At 36.7% G+C, this 22,127-nt stretch overlaps 1 protein-coding gene across 1 annotated transcript in view; it reads right to left on the minus strand.

The window, feature by feature from the left end:
• PRKCE (protein kinase C epsilon) overlaps nt 1-22,127 on the minus strand; it is a 206,989-nt gene that overhangs the window by 71,476 nt on the left and 113,386 nt on the right. The window contains exons 4-10 of the mRNA XM_015816415.1: nt 16,060-16,219; nt 14,763-14,797; nt 10,793-10,878; nt 9,793-9,922; nt 5,051-5,193; nt 2,063-2,159; nt 565-776 (exon numbers count right to left, since the gene is read on the minus strand). Coding sequence (XP_015671901.1) covers nt 565-776; nt 2,063-2,159; nt 5,051-5,193; nt 9,793-9,922; nt 10,793-10,878; nt 14,763-14,797; nt 16,060-16,219 — 863 coding nt within the window. The remainder of the gene's footprint in view (nt 1-564; nt 777-2,062; nt 2,160-5,050; nt 5,194-9,792; nt 9,923-10,792; nt 10,879-14,762; nt 14,798-16,059; nt 16,220-22,127) is intronic.

Here is a 22,127-nt window from a genome sequence, read left to right on the forward strand (position 1 = left end):
CCTAGGTTTGGTTTGGGAAGTCCAGGGGGTGGGGGGATGGGATATAACATTGTGTAATATCTGTGATGTATTTCTTTTTCTTTTATGATGAAAACAATAAAATTTTATATTGAAAAAAAAAAAGACATACTGTATGCCATTCCAAGGCTGTTTTTGGCAAAACAGAAGTTGCACGTCTTGACCTTAATTTCATGTGACAAAGAATGTATTTGTATATGGACAGTAATTGTAATGGTACATGAGAAAGACTTAGAGAGGATGAAGAGATGGTGCCTAAGGAACAGTCAGATAGGGGACCCCATAGTCTGCAGCTGGATAATAGATGAAGAAAGAGGCTCAGAAGGGACCCTCCCAAGCTTCTCAAGCTGTAAAGGAGATGGGCAGGAGTTCTCTACTTTCAGACTTGCAATATTCTGTTAATGTATCCTTACAATAAAGTAAAATTAGTTCATCTGATCATGTTACCTGTCTAGTCTACCTGAGAAGCCTGTAATATTTTAAACTTAGGAGTCATGATGAGGCATGTGACCAAGAAGAACCAAGTAGCAATTGTAGGGTGCTCACCTTTCCAAAGCTGCCTTTTCCTAATACTTTAATGAAGTTAAATTCCTCCAGGCCCATTCGCTTTGTCTGAGCTTTGACTTCTCCATTTTCCCCATTCTCCCCAGATATGTTAAGTTGGCTGTCAGTTGAGCTGGTTGCTGCTCCCCTATGTTCTTCTCCCCGATTGTCAAATGATAATGCTTTCCTAATGTTATTTTCAAGCTCTTTGATTTCTGTGTGAAGACAAAAAAAAGTACTGACAGGCAAGATATTTTACAAAAACCTCTGCAGGATTTTATATTAATTTTAGAGACAGATGAATTATATCAGATGCTTTTTGAGTCACAAAGAATGAGAGGTTATGGTCCATCCCAATTTTACGCATACTTTCTTGACTGAATTTAAACTGGTCTGGGGGTATAAAACAAAAGAATCTTGTGGGAAAATGTATGCCTCAAGTAGAGAGCAGCCTATCAGATTTTGGCTCTGCTCCAGGATTCCTTTGGGAAATTCAGAGCCCTTAAAGGATTCCCTGACATTGCACACTGGAGACTTAACATGTGACATAGAATTGGGTTGTTTTGTCATTTAAGGCAGCAATGATAAACTGAGGCTCCAGGGCTATCTATACCTCCAAAATGTCTTCTGAGTATTAATATTGACAACTGGTGGTATAATTTTTTGCCATTTTGAAATTTAAATGCAAATAAAAAGCTCTAAACTCATCATAAAAAAGAAGAAATAATTGAGTAACAACTATTTGTCTCTTAACTCCATTTATTGTGGACACACAAAAGACACTACCAAACTTTGGTTTTTCTTGTTTGAGATTATTAATTATTAAATCTCAATAATTAATGGTTTAATCATTGGGATTTTTTAAAAAACAGTTACAATGTTGGGTCAGACAAGATTTTAAGGCTTTTTGGAATGCTATCAGCGTGGGAGCTATACAATGCTTAAGGGGACATCATACAAGGCACTGCTACAAGAAAAATATGCTTCCTGTATCCCAAAAGATGATGACACAGCTTAATAGAGGGGATCTGAAATAGGCCCACTCTGCCAGATCATATTGGGCAGGCAGCCATCACGGAAGACAGGCAGTCCTGCAAATAGCTAGATCCTGTGCAAGGTAGGGTTTCACAGGTGATAACCAGGACCTTGAATTACATCCAGAAGCACAATGGCAATCAGTATAGCTCAAGAAACAGAGATGTCACATTAGTGTGCTGAGACAAAGCAATCACTGCTAATTCTGGACCAATTGAAGCTTTCAGGGAAGGGGGGGGTCTTCAAGGGAACCCCATGTAGACTGCACTGCAACAGTCACACTGTAAAGTGACAAGGGCATGAGTGACTATCTGAAGGCTGACTGATTCAAATTATGATATTGTTTAAAGGTTGAGTGTTCTGTTAAATTAGAACTGGTGGAGCTGCATTTTTAAATGACATAGTTTAGTCAAACTGTTAAGGTAAATGCAATTTATTTATTAGCAAAAAATATATGTTCATGAACCTTGATCACATGGGGAAGTTGGTGCTGACTTTGATCTGTCATCTTCTCCTGGTGAGGATCCAGGAACTGGCGGTTGAGATTCTGCACCTGGAACAAGCTAAGAATAATCCAACAAAAGAGATACTTAATCACAGTTATGTGGTCTTCTGACATGGCATTTATGAGACACTAAAGATGTAACTTCACATAACAATGATTTTCTGCACTGGAGAAAGGCAACTGAAAATACATTTTATCTTTAATCAAAGTTTAAAATTTCAACTTTTTAACCCCTTTAAAAACCTTAACTTTTGAAATAGGATTTTAATAAAATCTTGATGGAAGCAATAGATATACTTCTAACAAAATATTGATGACATATGAAACTGTGCAAGACTAAAATCTGAGTGGGTTTTAGATAGATTATGTTCACCAAAGCTAAGGATGTTGATTTAACAATTTTTGTAGGCGCATGAGCCAAAAGGAAGATACAATTTCATGCTAAGATTTAAACATATATAGCTTGATCAGAAATCCAACAGCAATTTCAAGACTACGCTAACCATTAAGAAATCTGTGCTGTTTTTTGTATGGAGCCTCTCTTGGAAATGCTCAGTGTTCCATATAAAAAAGATGTGAGAATTTATTATCAATAAATATATTTTTCTGTGTCAGTCCCTCCCCCTTCCTTTGTGGAACAGCTTCCCTTGGAGGACTGGTTAGCACCAATCATGATGTCATTCTGCAAGGCTAAAGAGAACTCTTCCATAAGACTTTTCAATTTTGATATTGTGCTGCTATGACTGGTTGGCACCACCTAGTGTTATTATTTTTCTGTTTTTATTGTTCTATACTGTTCTTTAATCCACCATTTTATTTGTATATCTGTTTTATTTGTATATCTGCTTTATGTTAGAAGTGACTGTGAGTTGATCCATGCTTGCTAGTATTAAGTTCATTAAATATATATATATAGCAGGCTGACAATATTAAGTGAAAAAGCAGCACATGCTATTTCTCCTTCACTATTAAAGTCAATGAAGCAACTGCAAAAAACAATGTTTTCAATTCTTTAGACACCTAGCTGGGAGAAAGCCTTACTATCCATAATAGGATTTACATATTAGTGTACACTGATTGTATTGAACATGTATCTCTTGGTACAACTAATATATTATCTGCATGTGTTATGCTTTCCAACTGATTCGTATTTGTGTGGAAGGATCAGCTTTGCAAATATCTACTAAATTGTTTCAGAAGAATGTTATTTTGCTGTATTTCCATCTGACATCATTGTAATAGCATGGAGGGCAGAGAGTTTTTCAACTAGATAAGAGTATTTACATTTAAGAGTATTTACATTCATGTGTGTTCTCAGAAAGCGACTTCAAAGCAGTGGCTGTGATGTTTATGTGGCTTCCTGACAAGAAATGTTCTTTCTAACAATTGATAAAAGAATGCAACCATCTGTGACTTCACTGCTACTAAGGTTAAATGAGTCTAAGGGACAAATTGCTAATAATTGTCCCTTCATATGTTTCATATGCATGATGCAGCTTCGGGTTTTGATTATAATTTAATTAATTACAGAGATGGAAGGCAGGAGAAATTGGAAAACTGGAAATTTATCTCCTTCCTTCCAGTATGTAGAGACTTTCTCACCCAAAACTCAGATCCCTTCTGATCTGATTTATGATAACCATAAATTCATTTCTATTGGATTACTTCTGTGAGGAAAATTGTTCGCAGCTAGCAAGAGAAGAGAACTGTATCCTCCCATTCCTGTTGTGCTGCAAACACCCACCCTTAAGATTTTTAATTGGAAATAAAGAGCTTTTTGTCTGATGTCACATATATTTTCAGGGTATCCTTTAGTTTTCAGTCTCTTCAAAGATAACAAAAAATTAATCTGGTATTGTAATTCTAAAGCAGGATGCAGGGTATTTACTTGGGTCATGTAATTTAACAGAAGGGAAGAATAAATGTGTGGACGGTAATCATATTCATTTTCTTTAATTAAAATAACTAAAAGTATTTGTTCTAACCTACAACATGCTATTCAAAGGGCTAAAGTGGCCCTCAGATTGAAACAAGTTATGTACCCTGACTGATTGTGCTTGTGTACAGAAACTCTAGGTGAAATGCAAATTCATGGACTTCAAACACAATGTCGAGCCTTATTCAGAGGTAACTTCATATAGTTACTATATCAAGAAAAACCTAGAATTTGTTCAAAATGCAACAGTCTAAATCTAATTTCTTTCTGTCATAATTATTTAAAGCCAGAAAAAATTACAGTATACTATAGTACATTATAAGTGATGCAGGTTTGTTGTAGCAAAAGTCATCTGCAAATCAGGAATTCAGCAATGATTAAAACACCCCTGTCCAGTTTTTTATCATCTAGATACATTATAGATGGATTACAGCTCTATAATTTAGATATCACCAAATTAAAGAAGGTTATTTTAAATACTTACCTTGACTTATGACAGCATTATCTGTTACCACTCCACATTACTGGCTACTATTTTGTAAAGAAAGGGAGTAGGCCAACATTTTCAGTGGCACCAGAAATACATATTTGGGATGGGTGAAATATTTCCAGGTCATTGCTACTTTTGCACGTTTTATCCAGACAACACAGAAGCATTGCACTGTCATGCTTTTACATTAACTTGCAAATTTCTCTCCAAAAATGTATTCTAAATATATATTTTAAATTGCTAAAGAGGGACATTTGGAAAGAGGAGGAAGCCTTTTCAGCAATTCGTTGTTGTGAAATCTGACAGACAGCTGAAGTCCAATCTGCCCATTGGCTTGTGAGGGTCAACATCAGGTCATTTTGTTTAAGAAGTGACCAATACAGTCCTTGAGGATCCTTAAATCAACCAGAATATATAGTTATGCTCTGAAATCCAAACTAAAATAAAAGGACACAAGATGTCTCCCATGCTTCACAGTACAGAACCATTATTAGTTCATATTTTAAACTGTTTCCTTGGTTACCTTCTTCCTCCTTTGTCCGCTATTAGTGATCTTATCTGGAGTAACGCCAAGATCCGCAAGTACTTTAGCTATTCCTCTAGCATCTACTCCACAGTTGGGTGCTACGTTTGTTTCACAGCGTCTATGTACATTCATCTTGCAAACTGTAATTTAAACCAACAGAAGAGGAGGGGGCAAGAAAGATCCAGGTTAAATAAGATTAAGCTGTCCTGATATATTACTGTGCTTTGCGCACAGTCACTCATGCTCTCGTCACCTCCCGCCTGGACTACTGTAATGCTCTATACATGGGGCTCCCTGTGAGGAGCATCCGGAGGCTTCAGCTGGTCCAGAATGCGGCCGCGCGGGCGGTGTTGGGAGGGACTCGTCGCTCCCACGTAACACCGCTGCTGCGCGAGCTGCACTGGTTACCAGTGGCCTTCCNTCTGGCCTAGGGAGAATTTTAAATAGGGACAATTTTAATCATTATTTTAACATGACACAGCGGTAAATATTTGTTTTTAATTGGTTTTTATTGGGGATAATGCTTTGGTACTGTTTTAATATGCTGTGAGCCGCCCTGAGTCCTGTGGGGAGAAGGGCGGCATATAAGTCTAATAAATAATAATAATAATAATAATAATCTATTATTTATCTATATTATTTATGAAATCCTCTTTATAGTCCCTGTAGCGAGAATCTGGTTTAAGTGAAAATAGACTAAACAGATTTGTGACAGTTTTATTCTATAAAGAACTGGCTTGCAGGATCAAACTAAAGAGTAACTCAGGGATGGACAATACTCTCCTCATTTTGGGTCTTACAGGGCCCTCCAGATTACTGCTGAATTTGGGTGGGATCCCAATCCAATTCATGAGTACAATTTTGGGGCCATTTACAAACCCCCCAAATATAGAAAATAAGCTCAATAATTTACTTCCTTACAAAACAAATTTCCTAACTCACCAAAAATGGTAAAGAAACTTGGGAAATTTTGACCTTGCATGACATTATGGTTGCTTAGAAAAACAGAACACTGGGGGGGGGGGGAGACAGAAATTAAGCATGGACTCTGATTGAAAAAGTTCTTTAATCTGCCCCTGTTCTCATTGCAATCTTTTGTACAACAGCAGTCAAATAAATACACTCTAGGGACTTGTTCCTCTCTCTCCTTCAAATGTTTGGCTACAAAGGTTCAATAGTAGCCTTTCTGGAAAATAAATCAACACATCCAGTGTGGTACAGAAGAAAGAAGGATCATGAAGACCCAGGTCACATTGTCTGTCATGAAATTCACAAGCTGACTCTGGGCCGGTCATTAGTCTTCAGTACAACCTAGGACTTTTGTGAGGAGGGAACTACTTGAACCTGCTTGAGTTCCTGAAGGAAATGTGGGAGACAAATGCAATGAACAAGGAAAAGAGGAAAGCAAAACAAGCAAGATTTTGTAAGATTGTAGAGTGAATTGTGTATAGCTAAAATCAATATGAGGAACACTTCGACATTTTTGACAACTCAAAGAGCTTTAATATTGTTAAATAGAACAATATTTTTGTTGCCATTTTAGTTCAATTTTTTAAAAGCCAATTCTGGTAACTTTGGTGCATATTCCTGATTCTCTACCTTCATTCTCACAAGTCTTCACTTATCTATATGGCCATCCCTTTCTCTGGGCTTTTATCTTATCCTCTTTTGGGCACAGCATGTTTTCATTTCAGCTTACCACTTTGATCATCATATCTCAGTCACTCCTCCAAGATCTCCCTGAAGTCCCTTCTTTCAAATTCCCCTTATTTTATTTTCCCTCCATCTCTATATCACAGCTACCTCTGAACTCCATTTCCTGCTTGCCAGAGGTCTCCCTTTGCACATCCCTATAACCCTCTCATCCCCTAATCACCCCATAGTAGTCTTTTTTGTTATTTCTGTGCCACAACAGCTCTCTGAAACCATGTTTCTTCTTTCATTTCTTTATTTGGCTCAGTTTAATTCCCCTTATATTATCTCTGTGTTTCCTCTGTAGAGATTCACTTGTTCTCTTTACCATCTAACCACAAAACCTTTACTCCCTGAGTGGAAAATAACTGACAAGCGGGGCTGTGCATATAGCTAACTGGCTTTCAATAAATAGGGATAACTGGCAGCAATTCCACCAGTTATAGCTGTTACCATGGTCATAGTAACACAAGCATTTCCCACATCATCCTGCCTGTTTGCAGAAGAAGCTGCAATCAACCCTCAATCCTTATAAGATGCAGACCCAAGTTAAGACAAAAAAGAAATAATATGCTTCACATAAATATATTGATTTCAAATGTACAAGTAGAAGCATCTAATAAATGGGAAGAGATTATTTAACATCCAACCTCTTTTTTTGGGGGGATTACTCTCATTGCACTTGTTCAAGTGCTTTCTTGAGGAGGAAATTAAGATAACATACGCAGATTTTGCAGAAATGAAACAAAAAGGTAAGGAAATTTGTGGGAGAAAATTTCTCTGTACCAAATTGATGCACAGATTGCTACAAATCTGGTGGCAAAAAATAATTTGAGTATCTTTATGTCCATCTTACAATCCTATTCTTTCCTGTTTTGTTCTCATTATGACTGGAGCAATGCCACACAACGAAAGAATATTAAAAAGCTGAGATTTCTATTTGCCCTTTTACCTAAAGAAAAAGGTCATTGTGTTTCCAAAACAGCATCCTTCTAGAATTCGGCCCCTTCAATTATTCAGAAATCAAAATTCTCACATGATTGAGTTCTGTTTTTTCTAAGTCTTTATTGAGAAAAAGAGATCAAAGCTTACTGTGCAACCTAACATGGCCCAATATTGCATTTTATTAAAACACTCAGGTTACTGAGGAAAAGTAGAAATATCTCCCACCCAGATTCGAAAAGGCCAGTATGAAAGATGATAGCAGTAGTTGGACATGCCTATTTCCCCTGGTCTTTCTCTTTGAAATATTTGAGATTCTTTCTGTGCTGTTTGCAGTGAGAAAGAAATAAGTAAAGGGAATATCTGAAGTAGTAAGCTTTTTCCCTCATATGTGCTTTGGCAGATATAACAGAGTATAAATGCAAGATATATAACACCCATTATGAAAATGAAATGGCAAAATAGAGAATGCCATGACCTTGACCACTAAAAATTTTACATTGGAGAGTCAAAGTTTATAGCATTTCTCTGTACTCTAGCATAAATCTAATGCTGGCAGAGATGTTTGGACAGGTTTTCAAGGAAAGTTATTTATTGCTTTTATTTTCTAGTTTTCAAATGCATGCAAATATCCATACAAAAATGTATATTTTAGAAGAATGCATATAGTTCACATTTTCATGCCGAGTTGGGTGGTGGGATGTATGCATACCTACTGATGCCATAATAAAACAAAACAGGTTCATGAATCTATTAAAATATTAAATTGGTGCAAAGATCTGTGGTAAGACTATGCTGTTGAATATCTAATGTTGGCTCTCTTCCCAGCCCAACAAAAAACATTAATGTCAGCATTTAATAATCAGAGATTTTTGTTTTAGCTTTGGAATATAACCTTGGTGCTCTTGGATTTATATTTCAATGGAAAGACAAAAAATGAAAAGAAACAAATTTGGGGTATTTTGGTTTAAGTTCTGTGTTTGGCATGCGTTCATTATTTCATTTCCATCTCTCTGTTTTTCCACCTACAAAATAAGGTAGTGTTCCATTTCCTACGAATTGATGTAGTGACTATATTGCAAATTCAAACTGATATGTAAGTTATAAACAGGAATGGATGTGCCATATGAAGGCGAGATAATGTTATTCCTAATAAAATTTAAGAGAGATCTTAAGTTTATTTAGCAAGTATGCTAGTTCACATCAGATGTCCTGTCACCCCCAGAGGCTCATGTGGGGATTATGCTCATTTTACATCAGTTGTAACTAGTGAAAAGAACATACCAAGGAGAGTAGATTAAATGCACACAACAAATACATGGTTGTGTATACAGAGTCAAGAATTATGTTAGAGAATATAGTAACTTCTCTGATGTACTCTTTGCCTTCGCTATGTGATCCCAATTGTCCCACACTGCAATTTTCCTCGCAATTGGGACTTAATCAACCACACAGGTTGAGAGCTAAATCTGAAAAACATTTCAGTCTGGGCAAAACTTTGAATTCAAGGCCAGAACTATATTTCAAATTATTCCATTAACTGGGTATTTCATAATTTTCTGAGAACCCTGTTTTAGTTGTCACATGCAAATTAGTGCATTACTGTGCAATTATACATGGAAACTTGTCTATAATAAATGGGCCTATAAAGCTTGATCTTCCTCAAGGCAGGTTGCAGTTTAGATCATTTACTTGTAAGAGCTTAATTACTTTAATTACATAATAGTGTTGTACCAACGAAAGGGGAAGAGTAAATCCTCTCAATCCTCTAAGCCAGGGCTCCTCAAACTTGGCCACTTTAAGACTTGTGGACTTCAACTCCCAGAATTCCCCAGCCAGGCTGGCTGGGGAATTCTGGGAGTTGAAGTCCACAAGTCTTAAAGTGGCCAAGTTTGAGGAACCCTACTCTAAGCTCTATTTTGTTTCAGTTTAATGTCCTACAGGTGCTTTTTCAAAAGGCAACTGGACTTTGGGATAACCATGACCTACATGACTGAGAATCTCCATAGATATTTCAGTTTAATGTACATCAAGATAGACATGAATGGGACTAAGCTATAACATTAATAGCAAAATCCTGCTTTTAAAGAAAAAAAGCATCTTACCTTTGCATTGTAAACCTTGTCTCAGAAGACCCCAAAGCAATGAACCACAGTGGTCACAGAAGGTGGGCACTTTGTAATTGTGAATGCTAAACTTATGAGGCATGTTGACACTGAAACGCTGAGAACCCACCTGGAAGATAAAAAGTGCAAAAGGATCAAAGTTAGCATGCTACTGTTTAATCCAGTGTGGCTGGTTGGTGAATTATGGGGGATGAAGTCCATCCATCTTACAGTTGCCAAGGTTAAGAAAAATTGAATTAATCTCAACTACTAGAAAAATAAAGTTGCTACCCTCTCAGTTTTTTTTTTTAAGTTTCCTATTGCACTTAAAGATATACAGTATTAATCACATTGACACAGAAGCAATTTTGATCTATCCCTGGGTAAGTGGTATTGTAGATATGGACAAGAAACCATTGTGTTGAGGCAGTGGCTCAGATATATCACTGCAATATATATCAGCCCTATGCTTGAAGGGACAGACTGTATGGTCGCTGGACGAGTTATATGGCTCTCCAAACCTACCATCACGTAGGATCCTTCCTAGCAGGATGCTGACATAATTACGAAAACCAGTAGGATGGCATGCAGCATTAGGAATTAGGAAAATAAGGTGATGGACATTTGCCACATGGGAAAGCACTAGCAATTTATTATCTTTTATTTTTGTGAAGAGGCCAGGAGAATGAGCATTTAGACATGGACTTGAGGGACAAGGCAAGTGACCTGCAAACAAACACTGACTGGCTAACAGTCCACCATTGGTCAGAAAAGGCCATAGCTAAGTAATTTCGGCTCCCTAAGAACTCTAGACCCATCATGTCTGTGCTCACAGCATCTTGATGTCTAGATCTGAAGAGAGTTAAAACAACCTAGATCAGGTTTGTGTGTATTTTAAATCGAGAGATGGAAAGACTGGTGGTTTGGAAGAACACTGACTTAAACACATTAACTCTGCACAGTTTCCTTTTATTTAGGCATTCCTTCTGTAAATATTTACCTCATCATGGGCTTCCTGCTTCTTCAAGCCAGCGCACTTTGTTATTATAAGCTCATGGCATCGCTTGTGGACTACGCAAGTACAAACTGTAAACAAGAGATTATTTTATCCATTATGAAAAAGAAAAAATAAATAAATGAGAAATTGTGGGGGATTCATCCCTATCCTCATTCCTCTTCAGGAGTCTCCTAAAAGGCCTAAATTAGATTATGGTCTGTGTGAAAAAGGGGGCTGGACATAAGGATAGTCTAGGAATTCTATTGAAATTGTGAGCAAAGAAAATTCTCAAAATGTTAAGAGTAAAGGTAGTTCATATTCTTATGACTCTATCACATTTTAAATAGTGTCAAAATATCTGTTTGCACTTTCACAGAAGAGAAATTAAGCTTTGAGGCTTCATAAACATTCTAAATCAATGAAATCATATTGAACAATCTGGAAAAGGCAACAGACTATTCCAAACTACCATATAAGGAAATATTTCTAGAACATAATTGCCTCTTGTTCAAAATGAGCTGTTACAGTGTTATTGTCCACTGGTTTTAAGGATGTTTTATTGCTTTAGAATTGTAAGCTACTTGGAGCAGACTGAGTAGATGGTGTAAAATAATACAAAGAAACTATAAAATAAGTTCATACATTAAAAACATAAGAGTTGCTTTGGACATGTTCAACCTTAATGCAGTGATACTTGGACTTGCACCCTTCTTCCCTTGGCATGAGAACAAAACATCTGAAGTGTTTATTTCTGTTTAAGGTTACTCATAATTTGCTGTGTCATCCAAAGCCAAGCAAATTGTAGTTAACCTTAATTACAATCTATCTGAAACAAATCAACTTCTAATTGTGGATTTTGACTCATCACAGTAATAATCAATCACTGAGGTGAAGCTAGGTAGCATCCAAAATTTTAGTTAATCTGTAAAAATACTGATCAGTTTATTTGAAGGAGAAAACTGGGTAAGTTGTAGAAGCTTCTACACATGAATGACCCGATTTTATCACTTGTTCTGCAGCACTTATTAAACAAACACCACAGTTATAAAGTGAACACAGTGGTTAATAAGAGATCAATGTGGTCCTATGGGCAGTTTTTGCTGGAAATTGGCCCAAAGACCAGAAACTGACAAAATACATTATAAATCATGGTGATATGACTGCAGAGTGCTACAACCAGCTATAAAAGAGAGCTGATTGCCATGTGCCCAAAATGTAGTCATGTGACCAAAGGAGGGTCTGAACTTCAGAACTGGGTCATAAGTATTGTTTGGGAAAGTTGTCAGAACTTTGAATGGTCATTAAGCAACCAGTTGTTGTTAACCAGTTGTATTTGCTTGCTGTCAAACCATCATGGATCACCATATCAGTACACTAAACTTACAACTACAACTACAGTTTGGCACTTGAAATATCTATTGTACTTAGCTTCTGAGTCTTAGTCTTTTAAGGTTTCTTGGATTCTAACCTCTTTCCTGTATAATATTTTCAATATACTATCTTTCTTTCATTTTCATTTTCATTTTCTTTGAATTGGTTACTATCTGTCCATTGTCATCCTTTAGCATATGAATTTGAAGTGGGAACCTTTTTCTGAGTTTAGAGATCTTTTGGAAGACTATCCTTATGTCTATTCCCATCTTTAATGTCATGTTGTTGTACTACTGTACTGCTTCTTGTCTTTTCTAACAGCACTCTGAAACTTCTTGTTATATTTCTTTCTGAGATTTTTGTCTTTCTTGACTTTGGCTCCTCTTGTCTTCTTGATAATATCCATGCTTTGTACTGATGCCTACTTTTCTTTCTTCTGTTTGTTCATCTTTGGCAGTCTCTTATCATATTCATTCTCAATCACTTCTTTAAGTTCATTCCAGAGTAAGTCTGGTTCTCTATCAATAGGTTTTAGTACTTCAAAGTGATTCCCGATATTCTTCTTGAAAACGGTATGTATATATTGAAGATCATATTGTGCAAATTAATTGGTTTTCTTCTTCTTTAGCTTAATTTGGAGTTTGTTCCACAGTCAGCATCTAGTTATGTCTTTGATGCTATAACTGAACTCTTCCATATCCTGTTGACAATGATATAGCCAATTTGATTTCTATGTATCTAATAATGTCCATCTACAGAGGTGTCATTTCAGATGTTTAATGGCTATGTTTGCTTTGAAGATATCCTGCCAGTGACACTCTATGAAAGTGAAAGTTGGACTTTGAAGAAAATAAACAGAAAAAAATATTGACACTTTTGAAATCTGGTGTTGGAGAAGATGTCTGAAAATATCATAGCCACCATGAAGACAAAGAAATGGATTGTTGAAGAAATTAACCCAGAGTTCTCATCCAAGACACAAATGATCAGGCTCAAATTATAGTATTTTGGAAATATTATGACTTAACAATCAATTGATGACTCATGATAAAATTCTGAGTCTTAGTAGAAATGAACAATCTTGTTGTCAGAGTCTACGCAAGGAAATATTTAAAAATATTAAAACCTAAAACAGATAACTAATCTTAATCCCAAAAGGTATATGAATATCAAATACTATGTCTAAAAGCAGCTAACAGTTCTAGGTATGCACTGATGATGTTACCCAGTTTGGGTAATGAAGTGTCTCAGAGAGCACCAAGGACCCCTCAGATCTGCGTATCTTAATAATATAAGCCAGAGATCCCCAACCTTTTGGGCACCAGGGACCAGTTCCGTGGAGAGAGGTTTTTCCATGGACCAAAGGATGCATGGTTTTGTGTGCTGCCTGCATCTCACCGATGGGGCTTTGCTTGTTTGTGTGGACCAGTTGCTGGCATGCTGTGCCCGGTACTGGTCCACGTACCAGGGGTTGGGGACCCCTGATATAAGCGATACAACTATAATTTTCCTATTGGTTTACTTACAACTTTTAAATGAAGAATCCAATAACAACTATTTTTGTGTTATCAGTTTATCCCGTCTGTACTAACACCTTCTGCATATTCTACATGTTTTCTACTCACAGAGTAAGTTGGGAAGGGGTGATAGCAATGTCAGTTGCATGCAACCCCAGACTGTATGCTTCTGAAAGACATTTGACCAGCCACTGTGGGCAGCTGTTAAAACAACACTACTGCATTGTACTTTAACCAGGACTCAATGTTTATAAGGGCCATCTGGGGATTTTTATTAATTGTATGTCATTTTGTGTTTATTCTCTAATTTTGCTCTGTTGTATGCTGCCCAGATGAGATCTGCATTATAAAAACTGTGAAAGAAACAGACAAACAATCTTTCTGGATTAAGACGAATGTATTCAGCAAGGCTCAACTTTCATCCAAAATCCATGGAAGCTCTTCCAGGAGAAGCACCAGAATATCCTTCATTATTCTCTGTTTCCAGACATCTCAGGTGCTCCGTACTCAGAACAACTTTTGTGTTTGCTGAAAAGGACTGAAAAACCAGGTTGACCATATACACTTTCTTCTTATCCATGTAGGGGCTTCCAAAATTATGGGGAATTTAGAAAAAACTGCGAGAAAATTATTTCCTCTAAGTCCCTAATGTGGTTGGATGCCATGGCATGCCAGCAACCGGTCCACACAAACAAGCAAAGCCCCATCTGTGGGATGCAGGCAACACATAAAACCACACACCCCTCCGGTCCGTGGAAAAACCTCTCTCCACGTAACCGGTCCCTGGTGCCCAAAGGTTGGGGACCTCTGGCCTAGGGAATGATCAGATAAGAGATACCATACCCCACAGCTGTCTAATAGGTAGAGAAAGAAACTCAGAAAAGAACTTCCCTAACTTATTAGGCTGTAAAAGAGAGGGCGAGGGATTTGTACTATCAGATTTTCAAGATTCTGTTAAGGTAGCTTTACAATAAAGTAGAATTAGCTCATCTGATCAGGTTTCCTGTCTTAAGAATCCTGACACCTAATAATCAGGGTTCCTTATAGATTCTATACATATTCATAAAATGTACAATTTTTCTTACCTTGACATTGGTACCCTTGTTTTCCTATTACTCCCCTGTTGTTGTTGTTGTTGTTGTTGTTTTAAAAAAAAAAGAATAGTAGAGAACATATTAGGGATAGACCAAAGATGTAATTACACATTGTCATTTATCATACAGTGAATGGCTAAGAATGAATCTACAGTATGGAAGACCATGTTGGCTACATTTCTATTTATGCACGAATATTCTCCTTCGAATTCCACAGATGCAATTAAATAAATAACTAAAGTGATCAAACTTACTTTGCCTTCTTTCTATCTTACATTTTATGAAATGCCACCAAGCAATTTTCTTTGCATTGTCTCTGCTAACTCATATGTCTCCTAGTATTGATAAGACTTTGCCAATCTTATCCCTAACATCTTCATTATCTGTGAAACTTCAGAATGTTTGGCAAGGGCTACCTTTGTTTCAGCACTGAAGAAACTGGAAAAGCTATCACTGCACTCTCTTCACCACATATCTATTAGAAGTGCAGATGTAACATGAAGAGGCCCTATAGTCCAAATTAATCTTACATTAATCTAAACATGACCTTCTGCTGTGCTTCAATTACAGTTCTAACAACAAATTAGATCCCACTGATGATTGCTTCTAAGTAAAGATATATGGATCAAGTTCAGACAAAGTGTTTCTACCTTACACTGAGGACGGTTGCTTAGCAATAGAATCAGATGGGATGAGATAAGCTGAAGGAGTTCACTGAGCTACAGTTTGTGTAACCCTGCAATGTGGGAATGCCACAGCAGTGGCTATGAAATTCACTGTGGCTGAATATTCTTGATATATTCAATTCTTTTTCACTATTTGGAAATGAGAACATCCAAATCAAGGAAAATCTATACTAATTGCCTTACAATAATAAATTTAATAAATAATTTAATAAATAAATTTAAATTTAATAAATAATAATAATGCAACTCTATACATGTCTCCTTGGAAGCAAGTCCCACTATATTCAGTGAGTCTTACCCCAATAATGTGTTCACCTGATTACAGTCTTAATTTTGTTTTACTAGAGTACAAAGAATTTGATATCCACTATATATGCTTGCATAATGTATAATTATTTAAAAGGTACATAACCACAAAGTTACAGGAAGCCTTTGCATATCTCAATGTATAAAATAATGACACCATTATTTCATTAATTATTACTTTTCTGAAAGGATTAATGCAAACAATTTCCAATAGCCAAAACAGCAATGGTAATCATGTTACCATGAAAAAAACAAGCCAGATGATATGAGAAATGTCGCCATATAATAAAATTTACCATATAAAGTCTCGGCAGTGTGAACAATAGGTTGGTTGTCTAAGATAGGTGGCCATAAACTTGTGCCCATTAACCTGATGGACCCTGCGTCGCACTGCCCCCTGGCGCTTCCTGGGGCGCATCCGTTCCCTAAATACTCTTTCTTCATTGTCTTTGGGTGCTGAAGGGAATAAAAAGAGAGAGAGAAAAAAATGGAAGAGATTAACGAAATTTAATATTCCAGCACAAAACTGAAGAACAGAAATAAAAAAGCAGAATGCACAACTTCAAATTAATTCTCATATATCCATGTTTCTGAAGGCTAATTACACTAAATACAAACAATAAAAACCGAGCACCAAGAGGAATATAACAAAATCTAAAATTTAATGGGCCAAGCTTTCGTCAGAACCCTCTGACATCATCAGGGCCTTAAAACAGCAGTCTGGAAGAAGCCTTTATATAGCGGCAGGAACAGCTGGGCCCGTTAACGTGCAGCAGGAGCCGGATGCAGGCTGCTAACGCTATATAAAGGCTTCTTCCAGACTGCTGTTTTAAGGCCCTGATGATGTCAGAGGATTCTGACGAAAGCTTGGCCCATTAAATTTTAGATTTTGTTATATTCCTCTTGGTGCTCGGTTTTTATTGTTTGTATCATCCATGTTTCTATGTGTATTCCACCATACCTCCATACTCTTTTCTGATTTTAAGTATTGTAAATCCATTTGTTTTAGAGCAAATTGTTAATATGTATGATTGTATGAATAGGCTTAAATGTATGCAGAAACTTCATTAACCTAGTGTCTTTGAATGTGCTGAACTTCAACTCATTCCCAATGGGCATATTGATTGGAGACCAATGCATCCAGAGACCACTAGGCTGGAAAAGGCTGGTGAAATGTTTGAAATCATAAATCCATTCAGTAATGGATATATAATTTTGAATTCTTTGGGGATTAATAACTGATAGTTGGGAGGGAGAATTCTGAGATATTAAATTAAACTATGTTCCGTCTTTCCTACTGGAGTTTAAGAAGATTTATATGGAGATCTTCTTTCCTTTTATCCTTACAAAAATAACCCTATGAGTATGTTAGGCTGAGAGCAAGAGAATAGCCCAAAGTCATTTAACAAGTTTCCCTGGCTGAGGATGGATTTAATCCAGGGTCTCCCCAATTCTTGTCCAATACATTGATTGCTACACCACAATAGCATATTTTCAAAAGCTTGGGGCTCAGTGGATTTCATTAAGAGACCTCTCCACAATTGCTTGGAAAGGTATTGATAATAGATCTTGCTGGAGTGAGCCCTTCTGAGGATACAATGTGCTGAGGGAAGCTGTCTGCAATTACAGTATGGAAAAGCTGACAAGGCTGAATCATAACTTTGTCACCTACACCAGTGTCCAAGGTCCAGCACCCAATCCCTTCATGACCATTAATTCTCAGAAGTCTATATGTTGACTGATTGTAACAAAATAAATCACATTCTATCTCCTCCCTTAATGAAATTGCAGAATAATAATGCAAATGTAAAGCATGAATGTAAAGCATCAGCACCCTAGCTGCATTAGATATATTGAAAATTAATTATTGAAGTGAGGTAAAAGCTAATTCTATCAACATACCTCCTTTCAAAGGAATAATAATCAGCATTTTTTTCTATAGTTGCTTTAGGCAAGTAGGATATAAGAGTGAACCAATTTTTCTTGTTGAGAAATTCCCATTTGTATATCAAAATACTGGTTTTTTGCACTTTTCATTTTTGGTTTTTTTAATGGAAATGCAGCACTTTTCCCCTTTATCTTCAGCAATTGCATTAATCACAGTTGCTGCAGAAGCCATGACGTGTAGAGATCTTTCTCTCATACACATATGCACGTTTTGGCTACCAGCTGTGTTTCCAGCATCAAAGCAAAGCCACGCTGATGCTATGCTGATGCTTCCCACTGTGTTACATGTATCTGAATAAGCGTCTCACAGCAGCTTCAACCCAAGCTTTGCCCTTTGGGTTTGCAGGAAGGGGGGAATCATAGGAAGGACTTGCATCATCCAGCCCAGTTGAAGAGGAATATCTATGTGAGTAAACCCAAAAGATTCAACCTGCAGGTGATGAACTGAGAGAGCTGCCTCATGTCAGAATGAAATATATAGGATGAAGAGGGATCAGGAAATATTTCCAGACTTGATGCTTTGGGTTTCAAAATGGCCAACATTCAGTTAATCCTGAGCTAACACTACCGAAGCCTTAATGCTCTTAGGAAAACTGTGAGTTAACACAATATGAAGGGTAACACACCTAGAAGTTTTTCCTAATTACTGAGATCTGCCTCTGAGATCCTGCTTTAGTCTAAATGTGTGGCGTATGACACCCTTTGGTGTTCTAAGTTTTTACTGAGGCAACCCAAGTATCTCAGAGCACCACAGCAAGACCTCTGGTAAAAAAAAATCCTCTGGAATATCTATTATCTTGTATTTTGTTTAATGTTGTTCAGATACACAATAGTTTTAGATCAGAGATAAAATGCAAAGTTTGCATGAGTTTGATCCATGGACTTTCCAGTCAAAAGAACTGGTAGCAGCTGAGGAGGAGCATACGTGGAATAAATTAGCTTTTCTATGGATTATGACGGCTTGCAATTATAACCTAACAATTCTGGAAGTTACTTGGTAAATAATCTGATTCAGCTCAAAATTTGACTCAACTGAATAGTGAGATGTTAGAGGTAACAACTCACAGATGATTGAAGTTCCTCTTCTTTGAGTGGGACTCCAATGTACAGAATCTGATCTGCTATCTTCTGAAGTTCCTTCCCCTGATGTTGTAAGACAAGATAAGCAACAGTTCAATGTGCAAGAAAAAAAAATGGACAGTCTTGGTATTTTTTTTCTGCTGTGTCTCTTTAAATTACTACTGAATATTACTATTAGCTCTAGACAGCATGGTCAAATACAAGGTACCATATAGGCTGTAATCTAAAATATCAAGAAAAAAACTAGTCACATCCTTTTTTTTTAAAAAAAAAGTAAAAATCATTGATAAGCAGCTGGATCAATTCTACTTTCAGCATGTGAAAACACTTTACTGCAGCCCATCTTGGAGAATGTCATGGCTCATAGTGGACAGAGATTATAGAAATGCAGAAATGTAGGGAAGCTCTGAACAGGATAGTCAATAACAGGATGCAAATCAGTGATCCAACTCAGCAGAAGAAAATTGAAGTGGCCCATATCTCCCTAAAATATGTTCTCTGTCTTCTTTTCTCAAAATGTAGGTTGCTCTATGTAAGTGCCAGATTTGGAATATGTATGCTATACTTTACTTAAAACTGAAGTAAACTAAAACTAAAGAAATATAGAGCAATGTATTTCCAACCTGTTTTATAGAACTCTAAAGTAGTCACTTGTGCCATAGCAAAATCAATGATCTAATGAAATTTAATTTAATTTTTGGTACACACTCAATGGAATTTAGGAAGGAATTTAGTAACAAGGTTTGATCCAGCTAAGAAGTGCCAAAATACATTAGCTCAAATCTAGATAAAGCAGCTGAGCTGAAATGAAGTAATTTAGAATTAGAAGTCAATTATCATTGGGCAAAGGACTGAAAAAGAGTGTTGCTTGTACCAAAAATGCCTAAATCTGATCCAAAGATGAGCTAGTCTAAGTCTCACCCCATTTTAGAATGCAGCATAGCAGCAGGCCTTGTGATGGCATTGTTCTAGGTTGCAAAACCGAAATGGATTATTTTGGAAAAGTCATGCAAGATGCCCTAATTCTGATCTTTATATACAAGTTGACCAGGGGAAGATTGACCATCTCAAACATCTATACTATAGATGACTTAAAACATAAACTAGAACCCATATATTAAGAGATATAATATTTTTAAAAATGTTTTAGTAATCAGACAGATCCTGTCCTTCTGTTGGCTGGGAAGTCTGAAGCTGTAATTCCTATACATCTAAAGGGGCATGTCAGGGACAGTTATTTATGTTACCTGATTTTCAGGATTTTGGACTTGCGATCCAGTTATTCTCCAAGGATACTTGCAAAAGGAAAAGTGATGCATTTTCTTTTACCCAATGAAATGCCTTCTGATTGTTCTTGCTGCAACTATTGTTTTGTACATGAGAACATTTTCTGAAATTTCTCCAATATAATTGTAAGGCTACAATCTAGACAAAATTAATACAATTACTATGGTTGAAAAAATAACTTTCAGAGCAAGAAAGAGGTTCCATTTTATTGGAACTTAGGGGTAAAAAAAATCAAGCTTCTCCATTTAAATATAAACTAACTCTTCTTGACATATACTCTGCTTGGGCCATAGCTCACCGAAGAAGTAGACAACCTTTTAAATTGAGCACTGTGCAGTATTTAAAGCTCACAAAATGGCTGCCCCTGGAGGACTTGCCTACAGTATTCTATAAATGGCTGCCACCGTCAATATGTTCAGTCACAAAATGTCCTTTTACTAGAGAGTGAGCTACTCCCTCTGCTGATATTTTCTAAATCTTCTGGTGGATTTTTTGTTGGGCTCAAACATATTCTTACACACAACTAAATATGATGCTAGAAGCTAGTGTTTTGCTTTGTAGCATGGACGTTTATTTAATTTGTTGTTTGCTATTAGTATATTTTTTTAAAAAAAAAAATCAGGTAGGACAGAGCTAGCTGGAGGACAATTGGGTGTCCATGGGTGCCATGTTGCTTATCTGTAGATTTATTGGGTTAGCATGATGTCCAAGCAAAGCCCACTCACCTGAGTGGTATTGTATATTATGTACCTATACCCTGTGAATATTCCAAACGCACATGTTGATATCATATGGGCATAGAAAACTGTTCGTTCATTTTCATTTAACGTATTTATTTCTCAAGATTTCGCTTCTGCCCAAATTAGAGAGAGAGAGAGAGAGAAATCTGTGTGTGCCTGAAATAAATTCTGTGGGTTTACATGACATTTCCCTTTTCCCAGCCACTGCAGAAGGGCTGAGAGAAAAGCAAATGATTGAAAGCCATCTGGGCTACAGAAAAATTGGTTACTGCTGCTGACTGCTGCTGACTTAAAATGTCGTTTTGTTGTTGTTGGTGGTGGTTTTTTTAAAAAAAAAATCAGCTTGTTTATATAGCTTGTGCACATAGCTTAATTAATTACCTCCTAATTTTATCAAGTCATAATTTGTCTACAAATTAGACTAGGATCACCCCTCTGCAGGCAAAGGGCTAATAGATTAAAGCAGACAGTAATTTATTAAGACTTGCATTCAAAGAGAGGAAGGAGAAGTTGCAGAGAAACAGAAAAGTATAAGGATAAGGTTCAAGCATTGCTTTGGAGGTCTATGTTAAAGTTGGGGATTAGATTCTCTCAAATCCATTGGGGCTCCCAAGTCTGTTGGTCAATATAGCAGAAATCTGAAAGAACCAGAATGATGTCTGTACATAGGTACGTGGAGCATGCATGTAAATCAAGCGTGCACAACTTTTTCTGGGTTGGCATGAGGGCTGCATTCCAAGCAAGTTGATAGGGCCAGGATAAAACCAAAAATAGTTTTAATTCATATTTAAATAAACTTGAACAAGTTAATACCATCAATGCAACCATTTACAGTTAATAATTCTACCTTCTATTACAATTTGAGGGCAACTTTTGGAGAGGTCCTTAGAGCAGCAGCAAAGCTTTTGAGGGCCATTGGCAGCCCAGGACTTCCAGCTGGGTTCCCCTGTTGTGGTGGTGGTGAGGTTTTTTTTGTTTTTTGTTTGCTTTTTAAACATACAGTAAGAACATTATTTGGTCACAGTTAAGCACTTTGAAGTTTCATTCATTCCAACAAGATCTTTCCTGTTCAAAGTAAGGAAGCTGTTATGTTTTCCCAGAATGTGATTGATGTTTAATATTAGGTGGATTATGTCCCAAGTCACATTATTACACTGTTACTAATACAAAAAAAAAAGTTTGACAACTCGTGCTTCAATTTATGTCCCTGTGAATAAAGTGGCTGGATTTAAGGCACTTTGTGTAATTGATGTGTCAAACAAAAGGGAATCCAATTCGAGAGACACAAGGCATTTAGTCTCTCTAATGTT

This window comes from Protobothrops mucrosquamatus, unplaced genomic scaffold (genome assembly GCF_001527695.2).
Source record: "Protobothrops mucrosquamatus isolate PMUCROS unplaced genomic scaffold, P.Mucros_1.0 scaffold448, whole genome shotgun sequence".
Classification (NCBI taxonomy): domain Eukaryota; kingdom Metazoa; phylum Chordata; class Lepidosauria; order Squamata; family Viperidae; genus Protobothrops; species Protobothrops mucrosquamatus.